Source organism: Harpia harpyja, chromosome 17 (assembly GCF_026419915.1).
Source record: "Harpia harpyja isolate bHarHar1 chromosome 17, bHarHar1 primary haplotype, whole genome shotgun sequence".
NCBI lineage: Eukaryota > Metazoa > Chordata > Aves > Accipitriformes > Accipitridae > Harpia > Harpia harpyja.
The window spans coordinates 22,032,972-22,056,010 of NC_068956.1; the positions used below are offsets into that span (position 1 = coordinate 22,032,972).

General features: G+C 34.9%; 1 protein-coding gene across 8 annotated transcripts in view; it reads left to right on the plus strand.

Annotated features, from left to right (window-relative positions):
• Positions 1–23,039, plus strand: part of IFT88 (intraflagellar transport 88) — a 50,278-nt gene that overhangs the window by 12,397 nt on the left and 14,842 nt on the right. For 7 of the 8 annotated variants that reach the window (XM_052812542.1, XM_052812539.1, XM_052812540.1 and 4 more), the window contains 11 exons: positions 798–868; positions 1,335–1,421; positions 4,061–4,160; positions 8,629–8,715; positions 9,349–9,535; positions 10,130–10,238; positions 11,736–11,886; positions 13,048–13,163; positions 16,073–16,125; positions 19,251–19,316; positions 21,090–21,196. In XM_052812542.1, the coding sequence (XP_052668502.1) occupies positions 798–868; positions 1,335–1,421; positions 4,061–4,160; positions 8,629–8,715; positions 9,349–9,535; positions 10,130–10,238; positions 11,736–11,886; positions 13,048–13,163; positions 16,073–16,125; positions 19,251–19,316; positions 21,090–21,196 (1,134 nt within the window). Of the gene's footprint in view, positions 1–797; positions 869–1,334; positions 1,422–4,060; positions 4,161–8,628; positions 8,716–9,348; positions 9,536–10,129; positions 10,239–11,735; positions 11,887–13,047; positions 13,164–15,209; positions 16,050–16,072; positions 16,126–19,250; positions 19,317–21,089; positions 21,197–23,039 lie in introns of those variants that run through there. The other variant, XM_052812544.1, reaches the window with a different exon arrangement.

The window sequence follows — 23,039 nt, forward strand, 5'->3', positions numbered from 1 at the left end:
ATTGATACATATGTATTTAATTTCTTGTATATCTTTTTATATATAATTGATATATATATAATTTCTCATATGAGAAATTATGTAACAGTAAGGGTCATTAAACACTTGAATTAATTGAAGAATATGTAAGATCATTCATTGGAAGAAAAGCTTTAGACTGGAGAAGTTCTTTCTAAGGATAGGCAAGCTATAGTTTTAACAGACATTCCAAGTTCTGTATTTTATTATGAAGAGGTCAGAGAAAAGATCCCAAAGTTTCCTTCTGGTCTTTATTTTGTATAAATCTATGATCTATCCCCAATAAATGAGGAAGGGGTGGCTACCCAGCATACCTGCATTAGTTCTTCTAGAACTAACAGATGTGTGATACAAACCACAAGATGATCGTGTGAGTTACTGTATCGAGAAGGCAGCACAAGTCCTCATTTACTGAATACCACTGCAGTTCAGCAAATGCTTAAGCATGCTCTTATTTTTAAGCATGTGAGTATTCTCACTGTGATTTGCAGCCTTCCCAGTCTGTGACATTAACTACACCTATTAACAACCCTGATGTGAGCTATGACCACATACATGAGCAGAAACACTGAATTAAAGTAGTTGTAATGCCAAATTTCAAATTTTGTGGATAGAAAATTACTTTACACTGAAGCTAGCATTTTGAAATGTGAAAAGTAAATAACTGACATTATAGACTATGTAATTTACATGAATTTATGTTTACAGTCATACTGTCTTTAAAATAATTAAAATGCATGTATACTGGCATAATTTGCAGTTGTTTTGTCCCCCTCCAGGATGATCCACATACAAATCTACTGATTGAAGCCATTAAAAATGACAGCTTAAGACAAATAGAACGTGAGAGGTAATGGTGGAGTCTGTTCTTTCTTGACCGTGTGCCATGGATTTTAGCTCTTGAAAGTATTATCAGTCTTCTCATGTGTCCACAGCTCTTTTTATAAAAGTGCCCTCATAATTCTTAGGAAGGAGCTCACTTGGAAGAACCGATTGGACCACTCAATTTAGTGTACTGCACTAAAGTAGAATATCTACCCCAAATGCTGTAGGTTACACTGCTTAAAATTTGCAGCATTGGGTTTTTTTTAAAAACACAACTATGGTGTGCAGTGAAAGGAAAACAGAAAAAACTGAGAGCTTTATCAAGGTACAGGGCAGTAGCAGTAGCAGGGGACTGGTTAGATTGACTTCTGAGGTTGTTCTGAGTGCAGGAAGAAGCAAGAACAAGATTTGGTTATTTTTTGTATACATGTTTTTGAAATGGTGATGTGTTTGTGTGTTGGTTTTTGTGTTGGGTTTTTTTTTTTCCTTAGGAAATCCATGGCAGAGGAATACATCATGACAGCTGCTAAACTCATTGCACCAGTAATTGAGACATCTTTTGCAGTGGGCTATGACTGGTAAGAGTCAAACAGAGCTTCTTTTTGTCTAAATTACAAGCCAGTCTCTCGTATCGGTTATGAAATCAGATTCACAAACATAAACAGCCTGGGAAACAGTCTGTTGCACATCTCAAACATAGCATCCAGGCTATTTTCAGTTTGCCTCCGTAATGCTCTGGAGAAAAACAAAACAAAACATTAGAGTCTATTCTGTATTAAAAACTAATTTCATTGTATCATTGAAACTCGACTGTTAATGATACATTTTGAACTGTTCTGTATTAGCACAAAAAGAGCTTCTTAAAGTTCAATTGAATTTGAAAATTCAGGAACTTTTGAAAGTCTTGATAGACAAATGCTATACAGAAGGCAATGATCACTACTCTTTACTGTGAGTTTGAAGATAGCATAATGAAGACTTGGAGTGCCTAAGAAGTTTTACGTTACTCCATGGAGTCATAATATGAAATACTGGAATCTAATTATTATTATTAGAAGGTGTATTTGCATTTCATTTATAAACTTAATGTTTATAAGTGTGAACTTAAATCTACTGTTTCTTAAACATTTATACAAGTTTATACAGTGATAGGCTGCTGATACAGTTTACCATTTTGACTTTCGTATCCACTTTATTTTTCAATTTACAGCTTAGCTTTTGCTTTCTGTGGTATTTTCTACAGCAGAATACTTTTCTCTTTAAACCAAAATAAAATAGACACACTTCCTATAAGGACAGTATAAAAGTGATTAGTATAACTTTTCAAGATGTATTTTTAACTAGTTTTTAGTTTTCTACTATAAGGATGTACTTTGATGTTTTTAGTATTTTTAATAACTTTATTGGAAAATAACGTGTACGCAGATGAATATTGGGTATCTGCAGCCACAACATTACTAACAGATGTGTTCAGTGTTTGGGAAGTGAAGGAAGTTTGATGGGCAAAGAGAATTTTCCTTTACCTGTTTTTTTTGTTTGTTTGTTTTGGCCAGTTAGGAGTATTTTCAAGTTTTGCAGGTCGTATAATTATAATTTACTAATAAAACTGTTTATACTAACATGAAATAATCTCTCACACAGACATGTTTAGTCTGCTAGAGTCCACAAGGTGGTGTTTGATGGTTTAATAATCATTATAGTCTTGTAATTTCCCTACTTTGGACATTCTGATTTATCAGAACTTAAACAGTATGTCTTGTGAAAATTGGCTTGCTGCTTTATAAGTTGTTAACATGAGTAAGTCAGATTTGTTTGCTTCGTGTCTTGTTTTTTGTTCAAGAAAACTGGAAAAGGTTGGCAGATATTCAGTTTCCTTAGTGCTTTCCGCAAAGTACGTGTCATGAAGTAGAACACTCTTTCTTAACTGTTCTGGCTAATTAAACAACTTCTGTTGACATGTGCAAGATTGTTTTATGTATATCAGAACAGATTTACTCTATTCTTCTAGGCTGAGTTATTCAAGCCTAGTGAAGAAGTTTAACCAGCAGTTTGAGCTTGGTTTTCCAAATACTACACTTTGTTGTGAGTCCTCTGAGTATTAAATGTGCTTTTAATCAGTTTAATTTTATTTACAGAAATAAAGTGGGGACAAATAATCTTTGGATTCATAACTTTTTACTTAAAATGTGACAATCTTGGGACTATTCTGTCATATTCCATAAGGAGCAGTTGGATAGTTAGATCTCATTGCATTTTATAGTTAAAAAAATGTTAACAGTAACAGTTGAAAACTGTTTTTTGACCTTTCTTTTATTACAGATGTCTTTGCAGAAATTGCTGGGTTTTTCAATATAATTTTTCTTCAAAACATCAAAAGGCATTTGTATACTTTGTATAGAGACTGTCCATGTGCCATCCCAATTATAGCAGCAGGCAGTTTGTTAAATTAAACTTCTGTTGGCAAATCAGCCAACTATTAGAAGAAAAGAAAGAGGATTTCCACCACTTTAAAAAAAAAAAGTGGAAGGCATTAAAGAAGCATCCCACAAAGTTGTTCATTTAGTGCGCTTAACTCCAAACAGTTTGAGAGAACAGTATATTCATACAGTAAACAAAGGTCTTGCTTCAAATGATTAGGCAATTTTAAAGTACACCACATCAAACCCTGGAAGATGGTGTCTGTGAATGAACATCTGAACTGTCTGCTGTGTTCTGTTATGCCCTCATTTTGCAGAAGACCCTAAGCCAAAAGTAACTTGGGGATGATCAGAAAGAGGTTTATTGTTATGACTTTATTATTTTTACATAGCTCAGGGACACAGTCTGCAGTCTCTGGCTTTGTTCATTAAACTGGTTTATGGGTTTGGTATTATATGCAACAGGAGATCAGGTTTGAAAAATCAGCTGATAGAACATTTCCAAAGAAAATGGTTTGAAAAATTATCTTAGTCAATATCTGACATCAAGTATCACTCAGTGATGGAAAATAACATGATATTTAGGCAGCTGACAAAAAAAATGAGAGCAGAGATAGTATTATTCAGGTAGGCTATGGGAATAAAATGTTTTTTCAAATACTTTTAATCAAAGTGCTCTTTGCCTCTGTAAAGAAAGAACATTAATTTTGGAAAACAAATTGGCTGCAAAATTATATAACTTAAAGTGGCATTTGCACAGATGGATTTTGTTTATCTTTACGGCTTGCTTTCTGTTGCAGGTGTGTTGAAGTAGTAAAAACTTCCCACTATGTAGAGTTAGCCAATGACCTGGAAATAAATAAAGCCACTACTTACTTGAGGCAGCAGGATTTTAACCAGGTAGAGTAACTTTTCACATTACTACTTTTTAATACTGTATTGGCAAAGATAACTTTCTCAGCCACAGCATATTTTTCAGCAAGGGAAAGAATGATTTATACAAATGTAATAATTATATCGATGTTGCTCTGTAAAATAGCTTTATAATAACACTGTCAAGAGATGAGTTTTATCTAAATGAAATTTCTGCCACAAGTTACAGTGAATGCAGTTCACTTCAAAATAAAGACACCTAAATTTAGTTATCCTCACTGGGTGTTCAAGCTGTCATTACAGTTAATGGAACTGTAGTCAGTACAGTCAACAGAGTCTAGAAAGCATGTTGCTAATCAACGTGGAGGTGTTTTCATTAGTATGAGTTGAATCTTTCTCTCAGGTTGACTATAGTACCAAAATATATGCAGATGCACTTCATATGTATCATTGTGTTTTATGTTATGGCATTCTCACTGTTGCCTATGTACTACAGCATTCCCTAACATACTATAATCTGACCTTGAACTTTAGTCAGCCTTCCATTGAAATACAAACTGGAATTAAATTAAGCATCTGCTCGGGAGCTTGGACTTTTCTGCATCTCTTATAAAAGATTGCCCCCCTGGAGGGCACAGAGGGCTAGGATGGATCACCATTACTGCAAAGGTCATATAGCAGTTTAAGCCATGGTGTATATTAGCAAATGAGGAAGGTCGTAGAAAAGATACAGTATTGGTACTTCCAAGTAAAAGTATAGCTCGTTGCTCAAAATTAATTAACTGGCAGAAGTTCAGAAGACAGATCTACCAAAATCTTTGTGATTTTACAGTTTTTATCATGCATATTATTACATGTTCCCTTTTCATTGTTATGTTATATTTTTAAATATACATGTGAAGTAACTTTTGGCTATGTTGAAATTATTTATGTATGTTTATGTAGGTAAGATCTCTTTCTGCAACTGGCCGTCTGGTCACTAGTTAGACAAATTTCTGCCAATGAATTTTATGCTGAACTGCCTTCATGTTAAAAATCATCACCAATCTCTTGCTAATAAGTACAGCAGGCTGTTAACTGTAGCTTTCCTTTTCTATGCATATAAGTTGCCAGTGTAGATGTATAAATTAATACCACAAATTACCATGTTTAAGTTTTTGGTATTATCTAAGTGAATGTGCAGCTTTCTTACAATGTTTTATTTTGAGAAATGCATTTTTTTTGCTCTTACTCAAATTTTTATAGGTTGTGGGACAATTTATAATGCCACATTTTCATCAAAATTGTGATATTTTCTTTGCCTGTGAAAAAAGGCTTGGTTTGAAACATGAGCAGTTGAAAAACAGGTTCATCTGAACAAAGAGAAGCTCAGATATCTGACAGGATTTGCTCAATTTCCTTGTAACATGCACTGTTTGGTACATTCAATCATAGGAATGCTGAATAAAAAGGAATATAGCAACCCCCTTGGTTTGCACAAGTGGCAAGAAGTATGAGAGATCATATACAGCAAAATTACAGCTGAAGCTGAATATCTTTGTCATCTTCTAAAGTCCTTCACCTTCCTATAGCTTGGAAAGATGCACACAGGGCCATGTGCTTAACTTTAGCCTGCTCTTCCTTCTCATATTTAAGCTCTTCTGGTTTCCTGAGTAGCTCTTGCTCCTCTTGTCCATCCTGTCCTCTTCTCCTTCCCTGTAGATACAGCAAGAGAGTTATCCTTTATTATACTGCATGTCTGACTGACAGCTTTTCTGAGATCAGGAAGCAGTTTGAGAGTTTGGAAAATTTTGGGCAGATCTAGTAGCTTTATTGATGATAGCTTTTGAAGGGTGAGAGTGTTACAGGTAGGTAAACAGTCATATGATCTCAAGAATTTACTATTTTGATGGTAATTTTTTGCGATTTCCAGTTAGCATCCAGTATATGTTAAAAAAAAAATAATCGATTCTTGGAGGTAAAATGAGATACAGAGATTGTTGGTGATGTTTCTGTGGAGTACTCTAGTGGAGGGAGAGGGAAGGGTGTTGGAAGTTAGGAGTAAGTGGAGAAGATGCTCTTTTTATTTTGATTATGTGATAGAAGACCTTTAACCTGCACTGGAACTACTTAATAGTAGAGTTGGACTGCAGAATGGTGACTGCAGAGTCTTTTTCTTTTTTTTTTTTTTAATTCTAATAAAACTGCAGCTGCCACTTATATTCATCCTGTCTGTCTGTTGTTCATATACTTACTAACTTACCACCTGCTCAACACACCTTTGGCTGAAGAACAAGAATGGAAACTTTTTGAAATACTCAGTTTCAAGACTGAAAGTTTTATTGTGTTTCAAAAAAAAAGAACTAAAATAGATTTCTGCTGTAACTATAATGGGCTTAACTATGTGCTCATCATAATGAATATGTTGTTTTAAAACAGTCCTAGCAAAAAAAAAAAAAAAAAAAATCAGGGTGGAAATTAACCATAATATATCTAGATTGTATTTTATTAGTAAGGGGTTTTGTGTATTAGATATTTTGAATGTTTTCTTAATTTCAAAGGAAAACTTTGAAAATGAATTTAAAAAAAAACTCTGCAGGTTAGCCATGCAACTCCTTAACATCTCTGGCAAACCCTGCTTGGTTCAGGCAAGTTGCTTTGAAGTTTAAATTCTGTAAGCAAATAATTTAGGTACATTGGAAACATGTCACAAAGAATAATTCGGACGATCTGTGTTTTGATTGTTGAATCTAAGTAATCATTATTGTTGGGATTTATATATTTAGAAATATGTAAATTTAGCTGATGGTACAGTGAGAGCATTTCTACTTTGCAAGGACAAAAGGAGTATTGCTATGGATTTTCATCCTAGGGCTCAAAATTGCTGACATGGTTCAAGAGACCTGCAACATAATGTACCAGTAAGTGAACAGAGTTCAGAGTCATATGAACTTTCCATTATACATGAAAAAGAGATTGCTTCCACTCTAATCTTTATCATCAGAGGTGCCATTTAGCACTAAAAGCAGAGGTAATCAGATCAGCTACAATGGGAAATGGCTTTTCAGAAAGTGACTTTGAACTATATAGCTGTAAGTTCTCTAAAAATGAATTCCACGAAGAAGCAAGTCTTTTCTTAAGAGTAGAGTACCTTAGATATAGTACTGTTACATCTATAAATATTTGAGACCATTCCCTTTTTGGAGAAAGTCACAAATTTATATAGTAGTTTTAAAATTATCATAGTTGAAATCTTACATTTCAGAGATCACAAAATATAGAGCCGAACTTTTGAAATGCTTTTCTTGATTGAAATTGGTGTATTTCTTTAGAGAATTTTCTGTTATTAGGAGAATATTACGATCTTTAGTAGTTCATAGTTCTTGGGTGGAATGTAGTTGACTAAATCAATGAACTGCATCTAGCTATATATACTTTGTCATTTTACATGTTGTTAGTACAGTCATGGGTTTTGTGTAAAGTAACTGTAAAAACAGTACGTATGACAGTCAATTAAAACTTGTTTCCTTTATGTTTGTTTTGGCATTCCACATACTGTATCGTGCATTGACTTTGATATGTAAACAGCAGCTTATAGGTTTCATGTCAAGGAAGCAAGAAACTTTTGAATTCCTAATGTTGATGGCTAAATTGAGGTTGCAACATCTGTGTTGTGGTAGATGACAGAACTGGGCTCACTGTGATATTCTAACAGTTTGTGTAGTTAATATAAATATTTAGTGTAAAGAAGCCAGATTTTCTTAATAATTTAGTCTGCAGTTACAAATCTTATCACATAGTCAATGAAAAAAAAAAAGCTGCTTTTTATTTCAAAGTTTCTTTGATAGTTTATTAGCTATAAATCTGTTTACTTTTTTGTCCATAAACTTATTTATTTTGAAGTTTATGAAGTTTAGTTTTGATGTTAAAGTTTAAAAAAAAAAAATCTTCTGGCATCAGTCTTCATGTTTGAGTATTTCCTAAACTTAAACAGGTGTTGTCGTCTTATTACACAAAACAACTGCAAGTTGAAATCCAATCCTATGCTGTCTTGCATATTTTTTTATATAGTGTGTGCTTTTTTAGCTTTTTAATAAGAGTTTTAATTTCAATCTTTTTGTGTTCACTGAAAGAACTGGAAAAATAGGTATGAGGATTTTAATTAGTTGACTAGATTAAAAGCAAATAATATAAACTTGTGTTTTGTATGTATAGAATTGCCAGATACCTGCATACTTCAAGGTAGCCATATCTAATCTAAATTTTGAAGAAGTAATAAGTAGCCAATACTATTGAAATTTTGTGACCGAGATTAATATTATATATAATATAGATATACTTCTGTGTGTATGTGCTTACAAGCATGTGTTACAAACTCTAGTAATTACCATGTATGTGAGCATATGAGTTGATAATTTTAGCTGTTTGTTACTGTGAAGTTTATCAATGCTTTCTAAAAGAATTTTGGTATAAGTTTGCTTCAGTGGGAAGTAAGTTGTTTCCAAATTACTTCTAGGCACTGGAGACTTTAAAAATGTTTGAAAAAAAGGATAGCAGAGTAAAGAGTGCAGCTGCAACAAACCTTTCATTCCTTTATTATTTGGTAAGTGTTTGCTTTAACAAAACCAGTTAAGAACTGCAGTTTAGGTAGCAACTTTATCTTTGTAGCAATTTTTGTGTCTAAATAATCTCTGTAAACAACAAAAAACTGCATGTTAGAGGCGTTAATCTGGAACACCCATTCTTGGCTGTAGTTGAAGTTTGGAGCGTGTCCTTTGTATCCTGTTGCTGGGAGGAAGAGTGAGATTGAGCCCCAGGCCACACAAGTATGCCTGCAGTGTGGTTTGTGCAGAAGCTCAGCAACTGCATTTAAAACTCAGGTCCTGAAGACTCTGGCTGAACTTCAGGAACATGTGAAGTATGTATCTTAGGCAGGTGTGTTTGTGTATGAAGTTTGTAGGGTATGGGGATTCCTTGTTGTAAAACAAAAAACTTCCAGACTGAATGGGACAGAGTGGCAAAACACATCTCAAGTGTTAAGTTCTCTGAAACTTGGAAGAAATGATCTGCCTCATGCAAATACGTAAGGAATATTTTAGTACTGAAGAATGTTTTTGGTTTGTTTCTTTTTTTTTAATCAATCTTTTGAAATTCCACTATATTAACTGTAAGAAGCCACAGCTGCAAGAAAATTGATTGACAAATGACTAATAAAATGTTTATTTTGTTCATGTAGGAGAATGAATTGGCACAAGCGACTAACTATGCAGATTTAGCTGTAAATTCTGATAGGTACAATCCAGCAGCTCTAACTAACAAAGGAAATACTGTTTTTGCAAACGGAGACTACGAAAAAGCAGCTGAGTTTTATAAGGAAGCTCTCAGGAATGATTCCTCATGCACTGAAGCACTTTATAATCTTGGTAAGCCAAAGGTGCTTTTGTGATTTAGCTTTTGTCTAAAGGTAACACTAGCGTTTCTGAGAATCTGGCTTTCACAGTTTTCTTGTATAGAAATATATACTAATTATAATTACTTTATTCAGTAATTTATGTTATAGCAAGGTATTAATTTGTACTTCCTATCTGTTCTGCAAAAAAAAAAAATCACCCCAGTGTTAACAACATCAACTAGTAACTGCAGATGATTAAGTCACTTTGAAGATAAATTTCTACTATCTACTAAAAATATACCAGTTTTAGCATTATTAAACCATCAGAGCCATTCCCCTCTAAAAGCCCTCCCTTTCCCTCATTCATCTTGTTCAAAAAGTGAGATTACATACGTTCTTGGTCTTTGATTAGGTTTACATTCCTTGTGGTTATCAGTTTGGTAAGTCATACTAGTGGGTAAGAATTATAAGCATGGCTGTTGCGAATAGAGTCTGTCAATGTCAAGGCAGTTACACTGCCTCTGAGTACCGTGTTCCTATTTAATTTTTCTTGGTTATTCTGTCAGTTAATATGCTGAAGTCATCTTTTTCTCATTGCATTAATACTGTAACCTTTATTTTTTAGGTCTGACATACAAGAAGTTAAACAGAATAGATGAAGCTTTGGATTGTTTTCTGAAACTCCATGCAATCCTTCGAAATAGTGCCCAAGTCCTTCACCAGATAGCAAACATGTATCTTTTTCTGGATTTTGATAAGCGATGGTGGTTTTAGTAAACTGATTTAATTTGAAATATGTGTTTCAATCATGACGCAACGACTTAGAAATTTACTGTAGTGTCCATTATAATTAGGACGATCATGCATAAATTCATTCTCTGATGTTTGTGAAAATGAGAACAGAACTTAAAACCTTCTTAGACGTTTCCAGTGAAGCAAGTGAAGAAACACATTAAGACTGTTCACATTGCAGGGAGTACATTTACACTCAGTATTAAATTATGTCCTGGAATATTTAAAATGCTGCTGATTTTATTATGAAAATAATGTGGCAGATGTAAGCACAATTGAGTAAAACCTTTCAGAAAAAAATAATACAGTTAATGAAAGTGAAGTTCTGTTCTGAAAGCTGTTTTCAGATTAGTTAGTGTATGTGTAAGAAAATAATTGTCTCCCAACACTGCAAAAGCTCAGCAGATTGAAAAGCTGAGGAGGGGGAGGGGTTGGCTTTGTACATCACCAGTGATATTCTACACTATGAATTTCTTTAACAATGCTTCTGAGGATGTGCAAACTGTAATAAAATCCTCCCCAAGGCAGAACAGATTCCAGTTGCTGTACTACACTTTTAAGAATAGTGAAGGTAATAAAATTATATTTTAGTCAGTAAAATAAGTAACCTCCAAAAATACAAAAGGACTGTGATCTCTATTGCATGTATAGCCCCTTTACAACAGCATGAATGGCCCTACAACTCCCAGTTCCCATCTGGGGGAGAATTTCTCTGTTCTACTGCTATGTAAAACTGCTTTCTGCCAATACTCACAAGCTTTTTTCATGAAGCGTAGGGTGCAGCAGAAACTGAAAAACCGTGTTGGGCAGTAGCTCCAGCTCGCATTGCTGCAGAGGTCTGGGCTGTTGTGCCCTTAAGGCTGACTGAGGAGGGGAGAGCACACTGCGGGCCTAATTACAGCTAAAGCTGCCGCTGTTTTCTGCACCAGAATCGTACACTGTGCTGTGCTGCTTAGATGTACAGCAGAAAATCTCACTCAAGGCAAAAGTCTGTTCTTGAGTACAGCAGTTTTACCTAATCGCTTACTTTAGAACAGAATGATGTATTACAAAAAACTAACCAAGTTGTAAAGGCTACAAATAAATTGCCTGTTTCTCACGCTTGATTCTTATCAATGAGGAAGTCAAAGTAAAATTAGTGACAGAGAGAGAGGAGAACCAAGCCCAAAGTTCTGTTGAGCCCAAAATGTTTTAAGGTAAAAGAGCAGCCAAAGCCTCTGAATATTTCTCTTTCTTCAGCATAAGAACAATGCTTTCTGATATGAATGAAATTATGAAAACAATGCGTAAAAAAAAAAAAAAAAAAGGCAAGCCAATGTATCTCCATGCTACAGTGACTGGTGTATCTGTCCAGCATATGGATTACGTTATGTAAAGTAGTAGAATTTTGACTAAATCAAAATGTCATCGGCATCAGTCCTTGACTGAAGAAAACTCAGATATGAGATCATGGAAGATCCCAATCAAGCCATAGAGTGGCTCCTGCAGTTGATCAGTGTAGTACCAACTGATCCACATGTACTTTCAAAGCTAGGGAAATTATACGATAATGAAGGTGATAAATCCCAAGCTTTTCATTATTACTATGAGGTACTTGCTCTTTATTGCTTTTCCAATGCACTTTGTCATAATTGAAGAAAATTTTGCTGTAAAGTTCCCATATCAAATTAACAGTTGACTCATTTAAACTTCTTAAAATGTCATCCAAAACAGAAGGAGGAAAAAAAAAAAGATATTTTGGGAGAGAGAGTTGACAAAATCTAATTTTTGTAGTCAGATCCTAAGGAAACACATAGCCTGTGTTTGCACGTGGTATTTGACCTCAGACTTTCTTTTTTCATATGGTTGTTTATATTGACCCCCAACAATTTTAATTTAAAATATAGTCTGAGATGAAATAAAAAATGGATATGTTAAATGTAATTTTAAAGATGTGTAACATGACTGCGCTGATTGGAAGCTATATCTGTATAATGGATATGGAGATATATTTATAATGTGTTTGTGTTTATGTGTGTAAGTTTATATATATGTTTTAATGGTATAGCTACACATTATGTATACACAGTTGCCTAAAGATAGGCATCCTCTCTCATTTCAAACCAGCTTTAGTACTGTCTGTAGACATTCTTCTGTTTTAGAAACAGGAGTAAGACAGGAAGTTGCTCTGCTGCAATCTGAGAGTTCTTTTTATCTGTGTAAAGTGAGGATGACCAAAGGCTGTGTTGCAATCTGAATACTAGTGGAGTTGTGCTTGATGATAATTTTGGTGCCTATTTCAAGGGGAATTTTTGAAAAGCCAAAGTGTTATTTACGTACATATGTATTTCATGGAAAAGAATGCTTTTAGGTGAGTTTTCCAGCAGGCTGATTTGAGTGTGGGATTGTACACGTATTAGTTAGCATTGTTTAATGTTTTGGGTAACTTAATCACACGTAGATATGTTCTAAGTAAACATTTTTGCTGTTGCAAACTATTTAAAATAATATTTCAAATAAGGCTAGGTGGAAAATGTGACAGACTCATCTCGGGTAACTTCTAAAAAGCATTCTGTAATTAGAAAACTTGGCATGCTTTTTTTTTTTTTTTTTTTTTTTAGGATTACTTAGTATAGCACACTACTTCCATTCATATATTACATGTTTTTGGCATCTGGAGAATTAAACACTTGAGTAAGATATTCCAGAAGTAACATAAAGATGTTGTTTATCACTAAAATTGTGTTTCTTTCACCTTTCCTATTTTGTCAGTCATACCGGTATTTCCCTTCAAACATTGAGGTCATTGAATGGCTTGGAGCCTATTACATTGACACCCAGTTTTGTGAAAAAGCCATTGAGTACTTTGAAAGAGCAGCACTTATCCTGTAAGTAATTATTATTTTATGCCTACTCAAATATTTTGTGATTAGACATCCGTAAGTATACCTAGAGATAAATTAGTTGGATAACTTTAATACTATAGGCAAATACCAGAGTTAAAAATATTTTGGATATTATTTAATTTTCTCAACTTTCTCTTCATTTACAATGTGTTTTTGCTCTTACTGTGCAATTTCAAAGTTAAGTAAGATCCTCCTTAGGGCCCAAGATTAATATTAGGTATTAGAATCTCTTTTCTCTATCCTCTGCCATTAAACACAGCTGTGAAGTGGGGAACAGCTCTCCTAAGTCACCAAGACCTCCTTATCTATGGCTTTATGTGAAATATTTCCTTTCTATTATTTTATCATGAGGATTTTTTTAGATAAATCCATCTTTTAGCAGTTCTTGCTGCATTTCCACTTTTCACGTAACTTCTACTTCCATAAAAAGGATATTACAAATAAGGTTTCAAAGTAAGCAAAAATGTGCAGTGCAGAATTACCAGTGGTCAGTGAAAATAAGTTGACAGATCAAATTGATCCTGGTAGAGATATTTGAAATATATTGAGTTCAGTTCAGCAACTTAATTGCTGAAATTGTCCTTTAGCAGAATATTATGCACTTAAGAATGTATCTAGGCCATATATTTTATTCTAGATCAGAAAGAGAGCTTACCAGAAAAATGGTTAATAAAAAAAAAAGTGGTCAAATTTAAATCTGTAATCCAGAGTTCAAACAGAATTCTAAAATGACATGCATACAGTCTTTTTATGTGGAAACAAATATTTCTGTGTATGTTCATGAAGAATTTTGTGTTAATAGACCAACTAAAATTCATGCAACTTAAAATTCACTCCAACAAGTGTGAATTTCTCTATTTTTGTTTTGGGAAACCTATCAAAAATCAGGCTAAGCAAAACTCAGTTACTGCTTGTCTTGTGATGATCTAAAATTTGTCATTCTTTCTGTTCTGTGAATCTGAATGACATGCATGAAAAAGCATGTGAACAAAAATTTGTACAATATTATTCAAGGAAAGATTATACTTGCAAATAGGTTGTTAGAAATTCAGTAAAAAATACTAGTTCTGACTTTGAAAGAGCTTGAGTTAGAGTAGATATTAATTACAGAAAAGAAAATCCAAGGTGTAAATAAGGATTAAAAATTGAAACAAAAATAAATAGAAAAATGTAGACTTTACCCAAATTGTGGTATAATTATAAAGAAATAGAGATGTAGATTAGATGAAAATACACAGGAGACAGTTCACAGAAATGACAGTTCACAGGTTTGGCAGTATTCTTTTCAGTATAAATATTGGCCACCTTAAAAAAATTATATTTTAGTCAAGCTATGAGACAGCATATGCTGGCATTCACAGCCTTCTTAGAAACTTTGGAAAGAAACACCTGAAAGTAAAAATAATTATTTCATAATCTTGTTTTGGCAATGATCTAAATATTTTATGCTTCATGTTGCACTCAGTCCATGCATGAAACATGAAGTATGTGGATTGTAAAGTACTTAAGATTAATTGGCATATGAAATTCTTCATTATTATTTGTAATTGTTATCTATCTGTAATACAGAGAAATTATTTCTCTGTAGGATGAGACCATTAATAATAGATAACAGAACATAGACATTTCGGTGTTTGTTTGGTATTAAAAATAGAGTCTAGATATGCTAGCTGGTAAGTATGAATGTTGGGTTATAAATTGCTACTAATTGTAAGTAAAATTACATTTTAAAATTATAACTTTATTTTAATGGTGACCAGCATTTTTTAGTTTAATATTGTTTAGTGTATTCAGTGTTTTAATCACAATAATTACATTTTAAATTGCATACTAAGATAACACATTAGACAATGAATTGAGAAACAGTTTTTCATTATTTTACATTTTACCAGCATGACAAATCTATCATTAAAAGGAGTTGTGCAGCTAATGCTGGCTGCTGACAATTTATTCTTTCTAGAATTTTCATATTGAACTGCGTAATAAACTTTATTATGGTGTCTACTTGGCCGCCTTTATTGTTTGCAGGAGACTTATTCAGCTGAAACTAAAAAAGGTAAAGCAGCTGTCTTTCATAAACTGGTTTGGCAGCTACCAGGCAAACAGATTATTTAGAGTTAAAAATGGCCTGTGCTATGACTGGAGGGAAAAACTGAAGAGAATAAGTACAAAACTGTTCTGAAAATGTTAGCATACAGTGCCTTTGGGATTTGCTACTGTTGAATTGTAAGCAGCATGTGAAAAGTGCTTTGGCTTATAGAGCATCCTTATACTGTTGACATGAAAATTTCCTAATTTTAACATTATCTTGATAAGAATGAGGTAGGAGTCCAACAGTTTTGTTGTACGTGCTCAAACATCTCAAATATTTTCTCGTCCACATCTATCACCATTGTGTGCTAAAAAGAGAAGGACCGGTAGCAGCTAGGGCATCGAGGTGATGACACAGAGGAGAAGCCAGAGTTCAAAGCTGTAAGTGGGTTGTGTGCTTCCTGGCAGGGATCCCTTGGGCATGCTTCGAACCCTACTGGTGGGGGCTTCCTCAGAATACAGTTTAGCATTTTGTTCTCCCCCATTGCATGGTTCTGTACCTCAGACAAAGATTAGCGGTTCACATGTCAGGTCTAGTAGTTGTCTGGTGCACAGAATCACGAGCAGTAGAAAGCCTATAACACAGGACTACAAATGAGTGCCATCAAGGCCTGAACACGGGAGCATGACGCAGGGGTAAACTGTGTGTGAACTGAGCAGGCTAAATTCTTCCTAGGAAGGCAATATGCTAGGTGAAAAACTAAGAGTAGTTTAGTAGTAGGTCTTTACCAACGCTATGCAGATTATTTTGCTTATTCACTGCTTGGCAGTGTGCATAATTTTATTTTATTTATATGCAGACCGACACAAGTGAAGTGGCAGCTGATGGTTGCCAGTTGCTACAGGAGAAGTGGTGAGTTCTGTAACTTTCTTGTAATTGATTGGAGGTTTGTAACATTTTTTGTAATTAGTTGGGGTTGTTCAGCCTGGAGAAGAGAAGCCTGGAGAATACGTGAAGGGGGCTTATAAGAAAGATGAAGAGAGACTTTTTACCAGGGCCTGTAGTGACAGGACAAGGGGCAACGGTTTTAAACTGAAAGAGGGTAGACTTAGATTAGACATAAGGAAGAAATTTTTTACGATGAGTGTGGTGAGACACTGGAGCAGGTTGCTGTCATGGGGCGGGGCGGGGGGAGTGGGTGGGGAGCTGGGATCGCTTAAAGAATCATCTCCAGTTGTCTTAGCAATACAAAAATGATTTAATAGAAATTTATATAAAAGTGCAACATCACAGAATTCAATGGCAAAGTTCACTCTATTACTTAGTACATGGATGAAATGCGCTCAGGAAAATGAAATTAGAATCAGACTAAACTTACATATATAGAGACCGAAAATGTAATAGGGTAAAAAGAAATATTACAAAGAAAAATCAAGTTAGAATTAATTTCTTGTGATTTGTGCAAAGATCAGGAATGTAGAAAAGTAAGGGGAGACCCTCCCATCAAGTCACGAGGTTCAGAGAAGACCCCCTTGCTTTCTAAACTCCTGTCAGGAGTCTAGGTGTGGCTGGATCGACTCCTAGTCCCAGACTTGGTCAATGGTTTATATCTAAAGGGATTATGAGTATAATAGCAGCCTAAAATTCATTCACAATTGAATAAAATTCACAACAGTAATTTAAGTACAAATTTGAAAGTAATAGCTTATAATATACTTACTATAATACACTTAATATAGACTATTCAGGCTAGTACATGCGCATGCATAAAGATACTAAGAGTTATACATATAAGAGAGGAAAAGAGAGGAAAAGAGGTATACCTGTTAAAAATTCCTCTCGAGGTCAGTGAAAAGATTCACTTCAAATGCTTCGGCATCTTTTTCAACGGGCGAAGGGTCAAGCCTTAAGGAGCGGAAAGTATCACCCCAGGTCGTGTCAGCTTTTGGCAACAGACCTCCGATTTTTGCAAACAGGAGAGTTCACAAGCTCTGAGAGGTGTCCCACTCAGAGGGGGATGATGGTCACAGCCCACTGTGGTCCAGGAGAGCTCCAACGGCCCCACTTAGTACTGCTGTTTATAGGTTTAGGAGATGATTGACTTCAGTCATCAACAAATTGCTGGAATCCCAGCTGCACTGGTACTGTTTCATGTGCAGAGAAGGAAAGCTCCGAGGCTGTCTGAGAATAACTTAAAACACAGACACAGGATGTTCCAAGATTGTCAGGGGAGGACTGGAATATCTCAGGGTTGTTATGGGAGAGAACTGGCTATCTCCACTCCCATCCCCCACCTCTGCCAGGCAGCAGTTGTCCTTGAGACGCACAGCATAACTCCCTGTCTTAGCTGTGTAGGAGTTCCTGGCACAGTCAAGGGTCACTTAACTGCCTGACTCATTACACTTATGCTAAGGCCTAGCGAGCCTTCCCGAGTTCATAAATTAGCCTGGAGAGGGGGAGGAAATGCACCACCACCGTTGCCCAGAGAAGTTGTGGATGCCCCGTCACTGGAAGTGTTCAAGGCCAGGTTGGATGGGGCTTTGAGCAAGCTGGTCTAGTGGAAGGTGTCCCTGCCCATGGCAGGGGGTTTGGACTAGATGATCTTCAAAAGTCCCTTCCATCCCAAACCATTCTATGATTCCATGATTTGTTTTGATTATTTTTTTCTTTTGAACTTTTCTGCCTGATGTGAATACTGGTCCTAAAGTTTGTTTGAAAATTCAGTTACATATTATTTTATTATGAATTTTCTGTGTATTTGTAATAAAACATGACTTTTCTTTTAAGTCCAGGAAGTGTGCCTGCACTGACTTATGCATGAAACACTCCTTGTGCTGTTAAATAAGTAAAATAGAGAAGATACTACAGCATAAATGATCTGATAGAAGTTTTTTTTAATGTAATTATACTACCCTCTGATCTAACATAAGTTGCTTAATTCCCATTCCTTTTCAACAGCAGGTCTAATTTTTCAACATTAAAATAGTATTTGCATTACACAAACAAAAGACAGTCTTTATGTGCTGTATTTTCTTACTGGGAACATAATATGCCAATAAGTAAGATGGAAAGAGACTAATCTTTCTGGGTTTTTTCATCACCTAAAATGCATTCGAGACACTTGATGTAAATGATACTCTTCTTTTTTGCTGTCCCATTTTGTCAGTCTCCTTTATGCTTCTTTAGAACTTTGCAGAACAGACTTCCATAATAAATAAGTGCATTTTCTCACTGCTCAGTTATTTAATACAACCATGAGAAAAGGAACAGGACCTGGGCAAGTCAGTGAATTAACAACAGTCAGCACCACACAAAACTAGACAGATTAACTGTTTTCCCAGCAAAGAAACACAATGAATGGTTTTGGCTGCTTTTTAGATCACTTATGATTCATTGGCAAAATTCCTGGCTTATCGTATTAACACACAGCAGGTCAGTTTGATCTCTACCTTGCACTAGGAAAATAAAAATAGTGGAATCTCAACAAATATTTTTGTCAGATATTTTATGGATATGAGGTTTTAGATTCACAGGGTCTATCAGTCCTTTCCATAATAATCAAGCTGAGCCAAAACTGAAGGCAGAAGTCTTAAAGAATAATTGCTCACTACCAAAGGAGAGAGACACAGTATTCTAATGGAAGGAAGGACAGGCAGAGCTCAGCTGTTACACATTTCTATTTGACCAATCCATACATTTGCAGCCTTTGATAAGACCTGATATGCTTGATACAGTTTGTCTAACAGATGTGCCATAGAACAATAGGGTCCTAGAGGCAGGTCAAAAAAGGGGCAAAAATCAGGAAACTCCTCTTCGTTAATTCTGTTATTTACAGAGTAACTTGGACTGTTTTCAGATGCTCTTAGTTTTTACAATCAATAATTAAAGAATGTTAAGTTTGGTTTTATCAGATTTGGCCTTATAATATTAAATCATGTACTCAAAAGATGAAGTGATGTTAAACTGTATCAATTTCTCATCAGATATTCTTTTTTATGTTTGGATATGTGGATAGGAGATGTTTGGTTTGTTTGCAGGTAACTACCAGAAAGCTCTAGAGAAATACAAAGTCATTCACAGAAAATTCCCAGAGAATGTTGAATGTAAGTTGTTTCATTGAGTGGTACAACTATCAAAGGAAACTTTATTACATTGAATATGTGTGTTAGTAATGGTATGATGTAAGTATTTTTCATATGAAAATATTTTCATGAACTAACATTTTTATTCATGCTAATGCTGCATGTTGTCTGTGACAACACTAAAGCATGATTTAAGAAATATTAGGGTAATGCTGAAGAAGAGAGATGAAAATTAACTGTAGCAGATTGGTTGAGTTCTTTCTCATACATACTTCCTAAATTTTAGAACTATGTTACTTATTTAATCTTTCTTATGATAAAATATATGTATTTTTACTTCTAGTCCCTGCTAGCTGAAACTCCTGCTGTAAATTTCTAGATATGAGAAAATCTTATTGTTAAGTTTTACCAAAGCCAGGCCTTCCAAAAGAATGTAGAGGGTGAGATTTTGTTGTTGGGTTTTTGAGTATAGGTGGTCAACCAGTCTCTGGAAAATCCGTAGAGAATTTCAAACTCAGCTACAGGAAACATAACTTTGAAGAGTAAGACATTTTGCAGAATCAGTCACACCTGTACTCCATATGAAAAAGACCTGCAGAAAATAAGGGTTGTCACTGGTTGTGAAAACATCCTCCTATTCCAGAATACAAGGTTGTCACCAACAAGCCTAAGCTTTTAAATGCTATGTGGGAAGAACATTCACTGTATTTTAAAATCAAATTATATTGTTCTGCTTTAACAAACATACTGCTTTTTTTAAAGAGGAATCATATAGCTCTGTTGTACAAGAGAAATTAAATATTATGACTCCTCAAAGTTATAAGCAAAATGTCATGTTCATATTTGTCACACATTTCAGAGGGGTAGAGTATTTAGTAAACCTTTTAGAATGCTGATATTTTTCTGAATGTAGTTTCTACAGATTACAAAATGGAGGCAGGAGTTAGACAAGACACTTTAACCGATTTTAAAGTTTTCTGCTGCTGAAACAATGGTTCTTCACTCATCCCTCCCTGACCATGTGCTCCCAACCACCTTCCTTATGCTCGTTCTGATGCTTATCTGATCCCTCAGTGACTTGAGTTCAGCTCCCTAAACCAGCAGAAAACTAATTTAGCACAAAAAGAAAGTAGCATATTTGTGAAAGCAGCTGGGAGAGTAGTGGGTCATGCCATGCTTGTTTCTGCTTCAGAGGCAGTTCTTTCAAAGGGATGTTGACAAACACAAAGGAATAGCAACAATGTTTTCAGAGTTCAGTATAGTGTCTCAGGAGACTGTTTTTAGGGGTTCTTTTTGTTCCATCATACAGTTACAGTTGTCTGGTTTGTTGGGTTTTTTTAATTCTGTAAATACTAATCTTTAAAAAAAATCAGCCACAGCAATAGAGAAAACAAACAAACCATTCTGATGCACTTGGTATTTGTAAAATTGTTTTCAACAAAATGCTGTTGATAGTGGCTCCTCAGTAATAACCTAGTATCATTATTATGCTTTCCAGTTCCCAAAATATTTTGTGTATGTCAAGACTTCTGAGCCAGATGAGTTAGTATATCTTGCACCTTCCACGTATATAAATGGTATTTGTACTGTTCATGGATATAGACACTGCATCACAGAAAGTGTTGAATTATTTGCAAAATATCACAGCTTGCATAGTGATACTGGACTAGAGTCACCTTGTATTCACAGTTATTTGTATTGTTTGCCATTCTGTATGTCCAGTTCTGTTAGGGTGCATTTGTAGTTTGGCCTGCTTGTAAGCCTTTTTTTAACAACATTTTGCTTTTCAATTAGGCCTCCGATTTTTAGTTCGTCTCTGCACAGATATGGGGCTGAAAGAAGTCCAGGAATATGTGACAAAGCTCAAGAAAGTGGAAAAATTACAAGAAATAAGAGAGCAGGTAAGCTTGTTTCTTTCTGTGATTTTACAGTATCACTACATACATAGATGAAGCTAAAACAGTGTTTATGATACTTCAAGATAAAATGCGTATTAACTTCCTGGTTTAGAGAGGGTTGTGTTTTGCATTTTTGGGGCTTTTAGTTTTAAATTACTGATCAGCCTTATATCTGTCTGAATGGTTTTTGAGCACTGGATTTTCTGTGATTTTTAAATACTAGTGAAAGATGGGTTATGTGGATGTGATGGGAATGCTGGAGCCACCCACATAATTCAATGTCTCTGGAATGTCGTCTTTCCTACTTCTTTGCCAGACTGTATAAATTGTATTTATGAGCCAAGTAATAATGCAACTATAGGGAGAAAAGGGGAGCCTAAGAATTTGTCCATGTAGTAGAACTCCTTTTTGCTATATACAAAGCTGCAACATTGACAGATTATATAGGTAGAAGTAAATTATTCATGTTAGTGCCAATTTTTAAACCAAAAAAATATTTCCGTGGAAAAGCTACAGGCTGTGAAAGGTATAAGATCATAACTTCTGTTCTATTCAAAGGAGTGAGCGTGTGTGTGTGTGCACGTGCATGCATTGTTTTCTTGCTATTCCTGTGATAAAGTAAGATTTTAAAATTAAAATCAGTTTCTTGTTTGGAAAGCATTATCTGTGCTGTTTAGCTGCAAAGTGTTCAAGCTTGCTCTTCTTTTCCAATGAATTGCTTCAAAGCTACATAGTTGCATTAGAACACGTTAAGTCTTAATTAATTTACTCTGCTCCTAGTAACACTTCCTGGCTCCCTTTTGGTGTCAGATAATGTGTAAATGCATCCATAGTTACTTCACTTTTACTTCAATTCCAGAGAGTCTCAGTATGCACATGTACACTAGGACACTTTAAAAACGAAACTCACAAAGGAAAGCACTGATCAAAGGATTCTAAATTTATGTTACAACCTCACTTTGGGGGGGCTAGTTGAAGTACATTGGGTTGGATTTTCAATAAATGTAAAATTTAAAGCACTTTGAAGAATGGACAAAAAGTAGTCCACAAATGCAGTGGGGCTAATATTCCTCCATGTCTCCCCCATAATGGTATCCGTAAGCAAAACAGATGACCAGATACCATGTTCCTATTCTGCAAACCTCATAGTTAAGAGATCACTCTGAAGTGTGTTAAACAGGCTTTGCTTGGTTTGTAGGGAATATCAGTTCAATGTCAGTGATATACATAGTTCTTTGCAATAACTTCCAATACCTCAGTGCTTTACTCAGGAAAGCTGAGAGATGGAACCAGTTAAAACTGGATTATTTTATAGTTGGTAAAAGAGAGGTCGGTCCCTGGAGATGGAGAAGTTATCTATTTCCTTGTATATAATTCCAGCATTTTTTACACTGAAGGTGTTAATTATGTACCATAGATCTGCAAATGTTGAGGATTCTAAGGAAAACACTTTTTTCCTTTAAGAAAGTTAATGTTTGAATATGTAATAAAATAAAATAAAAATTGTCATATCTCTTCCTGTTTATTTCATGATGGAAGCAGGAACTTTCCTGAACACGTCTGTACTTTCTGGTGGGGAAAAAGCTACCAGTAAAATATTTAAAAGATTAAATACTCTTATTTAAGATTTTAGTAACACAGAAATTATGTTTAAATTATGGGTTTTTTTCATTCTGACTACATTGTGTTAAGGTTCTTCATTGAGTAGTACCCGAATGACAAAGATATCAATGGAATCCAGTACAGATGCACAGTAGCACAAGTTATTGCATAGTTGTTTAGACCGTTCAGACTTTAATAGTGATCGTAATTCAACCATGACATGGAAAGCTCACTCTGTGTATTA